Source organism: Lolium perenne, chromosome 5, assembly GCF_019359855.2.
Source record: "Lolium perenne isolate Kyuss_39 chromosome 5, Kyuss_2.0, whole genome shotgun sequence".
NCBI classification, from domain to species: domain Eukaryota; kingdom Viridiplantae; phylum Streptophyta; class Magnoliopsida; order Poales; family Poaceae; genus Lolium; species Lolium perenne.
In genome coordinates, this window is record NC_067248.2 from 115,149,125 (window position 1) to 115,160,167 (window position 11,043).

The following is an 11,043-nucleotide window of genomic DNA, read 5'->3' on the forward strand; positions in this document are numbered from 1 at the left end:
GAGCTGGACCCCGTCGCCGGCACACGAACCGAGAACCGGAGCAAAAGGCGGGGGCAAGACGCGAACCGCGCGTCGTCAGGTGCGCGTACGACAACGCAACCCCAACCTCCGCACGCGCTCCCCGGCCCGGGAGAATCGAAATCGAGATCACGGCAAAACTAAACTAAGCTGAAATGGGCAGGCTAAGCCAAGAACCCTAATCCATTGCGGTAGTCAAGCAGCCCGTCACTCAACGGCAAGCCACCACCTACTAGCCTACTACTACTGCTACCGTCCATCCAGTGGTTGCATCAACAAAGGCACTAGTATCAATGCACTGACGAACGCTACTGCTACTTCAAGGCAGAGGGAGAGGGGAGCCTCTGCCTGGGCGGGAAGGGAGCAGCGCCGGCCGAGCGCCATTGACGCGGGTGAGTGCACCTCGGATCCTCGCTTCCCTGCTGCATTTATTTATCTCAGTTGATTGATGAGGGGAAGGAAAGAGCCGCCTTGGATTCTTGCTGCGAGCATTTATTTCTTCCTCCGATGCGCTGCACAGCCCAGACCCCAGAGCTTGGGGCTTCACTCCTCCTTGGCTTGGGAACTGGAAAGTACTGGTATAGTATAGGACCATCGGCGCATCTCACATGGCCAAAGCTGACTGACGAGGCGGTGCTGGTGGTGGTGGCCAAGCTGTTTGCTGCAGGAGCAGTGCCGCCGCCCATGGCCACCTCCTCTCCAGCTCCCTTTTTCCCCACTCCGCTTTTCGTTTTCGGCTCGTATTCTTCTTCTTGCGTGCCTGTCTCCCTCGCTGCTCCGATCTGTCTGTGCGAGTGCGTGAGCGTGACCTGGGCGGCCTCACCGACGCTTCTCGCTTTCCGTTCCTAGCCTAGCCTGCACACCCATCCCATCCCGAATCCTTCCAGAGAGAGAAAAACAGGCAAGAGAGAGAGAGAGAGAGCAAAAATATTTTTTGAAGGAAGGGGAAAACATTGTCGCACTGTTCTCTCGTGTACACGGAGTTCTTGCTATCGATGCGGAGGCATTCCTCCGTGTAGCGCTTAAATCTCACCCCAGGTATTAATGCTGCCCATCCCCGCCTGCCTTCTTCCCCGGAATCCTCCTCGTTCTTGGTTTCCGCCATCAAATCTCTCTGCCCCTCATTTTTCTTTTTACCCCAGCTTCTCCGGGGCTGGTTTGGTTTTCCCTTGAAGTTAGGTCTAGATTTGGGGTTTAGCTGATTGGCTAGGAGGGATTGTGCGGGCGTCAGGAGCTGATTTAGGGGTTGCGTGCTTGCGGCGCCGCCTGTTCTTGCCCAGTGATTTTGGTTTCCCTGGTTGGTTCAAGAAAAAATTGATATTTACTTCTGGCAGGTCTCTATTCTATCTTGGGGAGTTGGGAGTAGTCGGTGGATACAACTTTCGCAGCGAGGCAATCCTTACCAAACTGTATGCAACTTTTTTGGGGCACTATTTTGCTTTGCTTGCATCTTCTTCTGTTGGTGTAAAGGCACAAGAGCGTTGAGCTAGTTCAGGAGGGAGGACTTTGACTGGATTTTATGGCAGTAATTTCATTGACCGGTGCTGTTCTCCATTCTGCAAGTAATTTCTGGATAGGGCAGTAGTACTGTGTTCTTTTGGATGTTCTTGCTCGAAATTTCTGGATAGGGCATAGTTGAACTTTTTGGGTGGTAAAATTTGGTCTTGAGCGCTCTTGAGCTTTGCCAAAATAAAATTGGGGATTGCTGGGTATTGCTGGAATCCAACCAGTTCCTGGTTATTTCCTTTTTTTTTCCAATAAAGTCATGGTTGTTTTCTAGTCGTTAATAAACTGCTCTTCTGAATTGGAATGGCAATATTCTTTCCTTCTTAATTTAGGTAGGATGATGCTCTGCGAGTTGCATCATTTCCCCGTGCTATTGGTATCATTCCCGAGTGATAACTAATACTTGCGATTTTCTACTGCCTGTTGTTTGATGCAGATCGGTGACCTTTTAGCTCAACTCTGTGTTGCTTCTCGCGCCAATGTTGATAGATGAAACCTGCATACCGTGGTAGCCGACAAAGGAGAACCACATTGTGATCTTCCAAACAGTTGATGGTTATGGACCGTGCCAGTTGGCTCTGGAGGCGCAAGTCATCGGATAATAGTCCTGGGGCAAGCGAGAGCTCTGTGCCCGTGTCATCGCAGTCTGGACGCGGCCGCGGTGATCAGGTTCTAACCCCATTCCTTAATTGTGCATCCTGGAAATATTTTGACCTCAGTAGGACAATTTTGCTGCAGCAGTTGTAAGTTCTTATCGTAGTTGTTTTGTAACTGTACCGTTATTTCCAGTCTTTCGACAATGAATTGTACTAGAAAAGAAATTCAGAACTTTTATGTTAGGTGCGCTTGGAAAAACCTTGTATGTTTTAAATGGAACATAAGTATCACTTTAAGGCTTTTAGCATTTATAGGCAAGATGTCATTTTCGCTGCTTTGGACTGATCGATAAAGCATGCAAAACTCACAGTCTGACCTGATTCACGTAGCGCTCAAGGGTTCAGATGCTAATGTTTAAATCTTGTGATTGGTAAAGGGCAGTGGTTCACATGTCGACTCTCATGGTAATAAGATTACTTCCAGGTGTATAGGATTTACATGTTGAATTGTTGAACTAGAACTATTGTATGTTGAGTGAGGCTCTATGTCTACTAGCAAAATACTTGTGCTTTGCTACGGATAAAATACCCAAAGCTCAATATCCATACATTTTTGCTCTAGTTTTTTTAAACTATACAGGTGGATGAGCTTTGTTCTGTTTGACTTAGTTAGTTTGTTAGTTTTTGTGGGTTGAAATGGGATGTGAGAGTTGTGGATGAACCATCACGGTCACCAACTCCCAGTTAAAGAGTAGTAAAGATTTACAAGAGGATTGCCAATATTTTATTAGGTTTTTATACTTTTTCTTGAGATCTTTTTTTATACTATCGGTAGTTCTTGTGTCATGCAACTTATAAGGAAATATCTGTAGACATGAAAATTTAAGTTTAGGAGATACCAGTGAATTATTATGGCAGTACTTGTTCTTCGAGATGCCATTTATTCTTATTTTTAGGTTTGACTCTGTAGTCAGTTCAGGATACAAGTGTATCTCCTAATGGCTCAATATTAGCAGTACTTGACAAAATAACCTACTTAATTCCCAGAGCTCTCAGCAACTATAGGGCATAGGCTACTCTGAGTGATTGGCAAACAGAGGCAATAGAAAGCCTGAATAACATAGGTTATTTGTTTTCTAAATGGTTCTGGTGGTCAGAAGGGCTTGATGCATCATGTGAATACATGATGCATCAAATTCTGTAATAGATCAGGTCTTTCACAGATTTATGATGTGGTTAATTCATACAAACATGAGCTCTGTTGTTGCTCTAAAATAGTAATGCTCGGTACTCAGTGCTTGGTACTTAACATCAGCCTTGTTGGAGTTAAATCAGTTCATGTTCGACTTCTACCCCATGCTTGGTACTTAACATCAGCCTTGTTGGTAAATAAGTTCATGTTTGACTTCTACCCCACGGTAGTTGGTTGGCCCTTGTTTAGTTGATTTTGCTTTTGAAATTTATGCTTCACTTAAAGTTCGGTGGTATTAAGATCTGCAACAGTACATGTGTATGTCTTTTTGTGAGCAACTTGACATCTTTACCCTTTCATTGCAATGAAGGTAATTTAGTTCAGTAGCTAAGAGTACCTTTCTAAATGCAATATGTATTTAGATGGCATGTGTTGCTAACTCTGGACACTACTTGTATATTTCAAGAAATGTTTTGTTTTTACGAGAAAAGATGATTTTACTCAAAGTAATTAAATTACTGCTCGTGCTTAACCAGGAGGTTTTGAGGCCTGTCTCAAACAATGCTTCCGCACATCATGGCCAATCACCCGGAGTCTCTTCAAGGATTAGGCATGATGACAGCCAAGAAACTGGAGTACCAAAATCCTTAAATGACAAACTAGCATCAAGAGTTGATTTAAATGATTTTTCTCCACAGCATGGCCAGTCAATAGAATCATACACATCCTCAAATGTCAGAGATGAAGAGAACAAGGAAACCATGAAGAGTTTAAATGAGAAACTTGCTGCTGCACTTTTGACTATCAGTGATAAAGAGGATCTGGTTAAGCAGCATGCTAAAGTCACAGAAGAGGCTGTTGCAGGTAATCTTTTCTCCTTTTTGGAACATTATCAATAATTTTTTTGAAGGGAAGTGAATTATTCCCTCGTCTGTTCATTTTGCTATTTTTGTGCCATTTGATTATTCCATACAATAATTTAAAAAGTTATTTTGTTATATACTGTATTTCTTACTGTAAGCGAGAAAATAAATTGACGCACTTAGCTTTATTATTCAATGTCGCAACTCGCAATATTCATAACAATGTCTTTGATAACTTTTATGTAGGTTGGGAACAAGCTGAAGTTGAAGCTACTGCCATCAAAAAGCTGCTTGAAGCTGCTTCCCAGAGGAATGTTTATCTAGAGAGTCAAGTAAACCACCTAGATAAGGCTCTCAAGGAATGTGTCAGGCAGCTGCGCCTGGCACGGGAAGAACAAGAGGAGAAAATACGGGATGCACTTACCAAGACATCTCTGGAGTTGGAGTCTGAGAACTCTAAGCTCCGGAACCATATTGCTGAGCTGAAGAAGCAGCTGGAAGCAACCAAATCAGAAGCCTCCTTGTCTGTACAGCCAGATCTATACGAAAAGCTTCAGACAATGGAGAAAGAGAACTTGGATCTCAAGGCCAAGCTCCTTGTACAGTCCAAGGATCTGACGATACTCTCATTGGAGAAAGACTTGAGCAATCAAGCAGCAGAGACAGCTAGCAAACAGCACTTGGAAAGTGCAAAAAAGATTGCCAGGGTTGAGGCAGAATGCCGAAGGTTATATCATCTCACACAGAAAACAGCTCTGGTCAATGATTGTAGACCTCTGCCAAGCAATGCATGTGTGGAATCACTAACTGATAGCCACTCTGACAGTGCAGAACGTATGGTTGCTGTTGACAGCGAGTTGCGAAATTCTGACTCATGGGCATCTGCTCTGATTTCCGAGCTTGATCAGTTCAGGAATGGGAAGGCTAGTGCAAGAAATACTACGAATAATCCTGTTGAGATCGACCTAATGGATGATTTCCTCGAGATGGAAAGATTAGCTGCAGTGCATGAATCAGACCAGACAAGCTCTACCTTTGATATGGAGACAGATTCCGATAAGGCTGTGACGAGAAACAACTCCTTTAAAATAGAAAATGAAGAATTGCGGAATCATGTGGCAGATTTGCATTCAAAGGTTGAAATAGTTGAAAGCGAGAAGACAGAGCTTGAGATGGCCTTAATAGATGCTAGAAATCAGCTTGACATCTCCTGTGATGCACTGGTGGCAGCAAGGAACAGGCTTGTTGAAATGCAAATGCAGTTGGATTCGGCAAATGACTCAAAATATATTGCTCTGGGAGATGTGGACCGATTGGAAGAAGAGAAGAAGGCTTTGGAGTCTCAGCTGGAGTCCAAATCTGTAGAAGCTGAGGAGCTACATGCGGTTGTCGCTTCATTGGGAGAAAATGTGGAAAAGAAGGAATCTGAGACACAATTAGAATTGGCGTCAGCAGAAGCTGCACAACTTCGGGTGACACTGGCATCATTGCAAAAGAGGATTGAAACCGAGAAGGCTCTTTCTGTGCAGTACAAAGCAAAATTAGATGCTGCATGCAATGTTAAAGAATCATTGGAGATACAGCTGTATTCAGCAAATGCTGAAGTGCAGAAACTGTGTGACGTAGTCCTAGAATTAGAGAAGGGCATCGAAAAAGAGAAGGTACTGCACGAAGAACTCACAACACAATCGGCGGGGAAGATTGAAGCAGCTGTCGAGGCTGTTAAAAAACCATTGGAGGCACAGCTGTGTTCAGCAAACACTGAAGTAGAGAAACTGCGTGGCATTCTCGAAGCATTAGAGACTGAGATAGAAAAGGAGAAGACACAGCATGAAGAACTGACAGCACAGTTAGAGATGAAGATTGAAGCACAGAGAACTCATTCTGAGGTTGTTAAGGAATCATTTGAGGCACAGTTATGTTCAGCAAATAGTGAAGTAGCGAAGCTATGTGACATTGTCAAAGCACTAGAAAGCGAGTTGGAAAAGGTGAAGGCATTACATGAAGCAGAGAAATCTCATTCTGTGGAGTCTATTAAAGAATCACTGGAGGCAGAGCTCCAGTTAGTTAACTCTGAAGTTGTGAAACTGCGTGATATGGTGACTGTGCTTGAGCATGATGTAGTAAAGGAAAAGGAGTTTTCTGAAGAGCTACAGATGCAGCTAGAAGCTCTAGAGGCCATAAAAAGGGTGTTGGAGTCGGAGGTTGAATCTGCGCAACGGGATTCCCAAACGCTTAATGAGAAGGTGGAGTTGTTCCAAGTGAAACTGAAGCAACAGATAACTTCAGCAGCGGAGCTCACTGCCAAGGAAGAGGCTGTACAGTCAGAGAGAATGTCAATGGAGCATCAACTTGAAGCATCAAAGGTCAATGTTGTAAAACTGACAAACATGGTGAGCTTGCTCCAAGGGGAGATTGTGCAGGAGAGGTTGCTCTCAGAGGATTATGAGCAGAAATGCCGAAAGCTGGAGGCTCAGTTGTCAAGGGATATTCGAGACGCGAAGCTCTGGAGGCTTGTGAACTCAAATGGAGATCTGAAGACCAAACAGGTAAATTTCTCTTTAAACTTAATCTGGCTGCTTTGTCCCCAAACCTAACACACCATTATGAAGCTGTAGTTTGTCATCGAATAGATGAGGACAACTGACGTTATTGCAGCTCAAAGATTGTACTTGTTAAACATGAATCATGGTCTTTTGTATAGGAGAAGGAGCTTGCTAACGCAGCCGGGAAGCTTGTGGAGTGCCAGAAGACCATCGCTTCTCTTGGACGTCAACTGAAATCACTAACGGAACTTGACAACGTGGTGCTGGAGCCTGAACTACTGCTGGAATCCAGGGACGGACCACTAGATTTCAGAACCACTGATCCTGACCACCTTCAAAAAAGAAACACTGGTGCTGACTTTGCGGTCTTCGATGACGAGCTATATGATCCTAACCACCTTCAGAAAAGGAACACTGGTGCTGACTTTACGGTCTTCGATGACGAGCTATATGATCCTAACCACCTTCAGAAAAGGAACACTGGTTCTGACTTTGCGGTCTTCGCCGACGAGCTATATGATCTTGACCTTCCGAATGGCGGTGTGACCTGCTTTTCACCGCTCCCATCGATTCGACCCGCATCCCCCCCTCCCTCGGAAATGTCGGTCTTTGCAGGAGGGCTGTCGTCGCTTAGTAGCTACAGGACCAAGAGAAGAAGTAAGAGCTGAAGGAATATTAGATTGTCAAGATTGTCACTAACAGTTCATGGACAACTCTCATCCGAGCAAGAGAAGAAAGCAGAGATTGTCTGGATTGCGCTGCTAACAGTTCGTTGATGCTATCATCTGTAGAGGTTGTAGATCAGTGTACATTTACAGAAGCTAATTGTTAGATCTGTGTACTGAAATTCCATATTAGCAAGCTCAGTTTTTTTACAGCCTGCTTGATGAAGTCTTTACTGTATGGGTGGTTAGCTGTTTGCTTCAATATGTAAACTCAGTATCAGCGTGAGAGTACAGATATACTAATGGTTTGGTAAATTTGGACTAAAGCTGACACTTATTATGGATCAGAGGGAGTATATTTTTATAGAAATGTTTGAATTCGTCGTACAGGTCTGCCCTCGTCTTTCCCTAATTAAGAAGAAACTAATTGCAGTGCAGAGCTCCGGCTTTTTGAGGTTGTCGGGGATAACAGTTAGCCATGTTTCGAGACGCACAAATTTAACTCCTCTGTGTACAAGTTGAATCTTTTTCACGCTTAAGACAAAACCTTTTGCTTGCGACATGATCTTCTCCAAATGTTAGCCCACATGGCATTCTCTCCCGCATGTCACAAAAAGACAGCCAGTGTGGAGCCTACTGCTGCTCACAATGAATAAAAATAAAAGGCGTCACTGTTTATTGGGGGCCATGCTTACGTGGTGCACAAGGACAACTAGATATCACCGTACCTACACTGATATTTTTAGTCTATTCAAATTTTACTTTACGTTCGTTCTCATGTGCAATCTTCATCTCATTTCCCCCTGCAATCATGAACATCATGGATATTTGTTGCGAATTCATCTTAAGTTGATTAATTTTGCTGGATGTGTGGTTGAAGTTCATGGATAATTGGCTGGCATCTTTGCCTTTTATGAGAGAAAAGATTTGCCAATTTTAATTAATTAAGAGGAAGAGATTTGACAAATCTTAGAAGAGCTCTAAGCTCCCAGGTTCCCGAGGCCCTGTGGTTGATCGTGGGCCCGCCTGCAAGGGCATACGTTGTGGGCGCTAGCTCTAGCTAGCTCTCTCTCTCTCACTCACGGACGGAGGTAGAAGAAAGACACAAGACACTGAAGTTTTTCCGGCCGGCGCACGAACGCCGCCACGGGCGCACAGACGCCCTAATCTTTTCCTCTTCTGCTCACCCAGATTACAAGCATTACACAGGAATTTATAGCTGGCCTAAACACATGCGCACCCACGCACGATTCTGCCCACGTCGCTCGTGATCCGCTCGTCCAGGCCACGCGCACACGTACGCGCACGACGCGGCCGGCGTCCAACGGCCACGACTACGACTCCCACTTCTCTTGCTAACAGACTAGGCCTGCGATGGGCTCAAACCTGAGCCAGACTCAGGCACCACCGCGACCGACACACACGAGCTAACTAACTAACTGACTTAATCAGGTTTATTCCTAACAATCACCCCCTAAACTTGACTTGCCATAGCCGGAGTTGCTGCAGCTCCCGTCGACGTCCTTGTCGTCATGGCCGCCGCTACGGCCTCATGGACACGAACACCGCTGCATGCCCTTCTCCACACAAACAAGACCGCCTTCTTCTCGTCTCCCCGTCGCCACAACGCCGTGCACCTCCACAGGCCGACAGAAGGCGCCATGGCCGGCATCACGACCACCACCAAGCTTGACGCAGCCTGCATCTTCTTCCTCGGCGACACACGCCGAGCTTCTTCTCCGCCGGCGACACACGCCGCAGCTCCTCGGCGACACACGCCGAGCTCTTTGATGACGCCACGCCCTGCACGCCCCGGCCCGCGCACACGATCACGCACTGACATGATCGACGCGGCCGTCCTGCGCTCCGCTGGACGCGTTCTCCTTCGGAGATCTGCACGCCCTCGGCTCACGCACATGCCGCGCCCTGACGCAAGCAACGTGGCCGCTCGAGCTGCCTCACCCGCCGCACGAATGGCTTCTCCTCCACACCGCCGAGCCACGCCGCGCCACCGCAGCCTCTGCGCCACCACGCAGGTCCGCCGCGGCCGCCGCGCTCCCCGCACGCACGGCATGGCCATGCTCCATGGCCTCAGGCCATGAAGGCTCTGATACCAATTGTCGGCGCTAGCTCTAGCTAGCTCTCTCTCTCTCACACTCACGGACGGAGGTAGAAGAAAGACACAAGACACTGACGTTTTTCCGGCCGGCGCACGAACGCCGCCACGGGCACACAGATGCCCTAATCTTTTCCTCTTCTGCTCACCCAGATTACAAGCATTACACGGGAATTTATAGCTGGCCTAAACACATGCGCACCCACGCACGATTCTTCCCACGTCGCTCGTGATCCGCTCGTCTAGGCCACGCGCACAGCGCGCTCGTACGCGCACGACGCGGCCGGCGTCCAACGGCCACGACTACGACTCCCGCTTCTCTTGCTAACAGACTAGGCCTGCGATGGGCTCAAACCTGAGCCAGACTCAGGCACCACCGCGACCGACACACACGAGCTAACTAACTAACTAACTGACTTAATCAGGTTTATTCCTAACATACGTGAGAGGTTTTGTCTTCGCTGTGTGGGTTTGGTAGGATGGCGTCGGTCGGCAATCGCGGGAGTTGGTTTCGTTTTTTGCTTTGTCTCCTTCCAAATCCTACTGCGTATCTCAGATTTACCACGCACGAGTCCACCACAACACCCACCGCCCTACCTAGATTCACTTCTCCCTCTCCGGCGACGATGCAGCGACAGGCGGGGGACGGCGGCGTGCTAGAGATTGGGGAGTCGACAGCAGCGGAATTGCGACGGCGTGCAGCGGCGCTACACAGGGACATTCATCACCTCCGATGCTGGAGTCGACAACTGCAGAACTGCGACGGCGTGCAGCGGCGCTAGGCTAGACAAGGACATTCATCACCTCCCATGCTCGCTGGACTCGCTCGATCCTGTCAATCTCGACTAGGTCCGCATACTCTCCCTCTCTCTTCGCAAATTGCCGCCGCCACCATCCACCGCCTCTGATTTCAGTCGGCCCTGCCTATTGCTCTGACTTGGATCTTGTCGCGCTAGGCCCGCTCCTACGTGTTATATTGTGATCCAAATTCATATACTAAAGGGAGGCTAACTTCTGACGAGCGGAGCGAGGCCCGTCGCCGGAGGCTTGGGCCGAAATAGTGAAGTTTTGCTGGCTGGCACCCGTGGTTTTTCCCTTGTGTGTTGCAAGGGTTTTCCATGTTAAAATCTCGTGTCCCCTGCAGTGTTTTACTTTTCGTTCTTCGTTTATTGTGCATCTCGATTATAACAAGTGGTATCAGAGCCCGTGTTCTTTGGATCTAGGGTTTACGAGATGTCGTCACTGAAGTTCGATCTACCGCAGCTGGACTACACCACGAGATTTGCTTTGTGGCAAGTGAAGATGAGGGCGATTCTCGCCCAATCTTCAGATCTGGATGAAGCGATCGATGCTTTCGGCGAGAAAGCGAAGGATACCTGGACCGATGCGGAGAAGCGGAAAGACCGTAAGGCTTTATCGTTGATTCAACTCCATCTGTCCAATAATATTCTGCAGGAAGTGCTGCAGGAGAAAACCACCGCTGAGTTATGGGTCAAACTAGAGGAGATCTGTTTGTCCAAGGATCTCACGGGCAGATTGCA

The 11,043-nt window shown here is 47.2% G+C and overlaps 2 protein-coding genes across 3 annotated transcripts; one reads left to right on the forward strand and one right to left on the reverse strand.

Annotated features, from left to right (window-relative positions):
• LOC127299693 (uncharacterized) lies at positions 1-7,605 on the forward strand. 2 transcript variants are annotated; one of them, XM_051329708.2, is made up of 5 exons: positions 1-410; positions 1,961-2,193; positions 3,849-4,176; positions 4,422-6,724; positions 6,880-7,605. In XM_051329708.2, exons 2-5 carry the CDS (start codon positions 2,077-2,079, stop codon positions 7,387-7,389), a joined length of 3,258 nt encoding a protein of 1,085 aa, XP_051185668.1. In that variant the 5' UTR covers positions 1-410; positions 1,961-2,076; the 3' UTR covers positions 7,390-7,605. The 2 variants fall into 2 exon arrangements, with proteins under 2 accessions (XP_051185668.1, XP_051185670.1); XM_051329710.2 differs by lacking the exon at positions 1-410 and adding an exon at positions 575-1,056.
• An 894-nt stretch (positions 7,606-8,499) lies between these two features.
• Positions 8,500-9,900, reverse strand: LOC127299694 (uncharacterized). Its single transcript, XM_051329711.2, has one exon. The coding sequence runs from the start codon at positions 9,464-9,466 to the stop codon at positions 8,861-8,863; it is 606 nt and encodes a 201-aa protein (XP_051185671.1). The 5' UTR covers positions 9,467-9,900; the 3' UTR covers positions 8,500-8,860.
• Between the last annotated feature and the right edge of the window lie 1,143 nt (positions 9,901-11,043).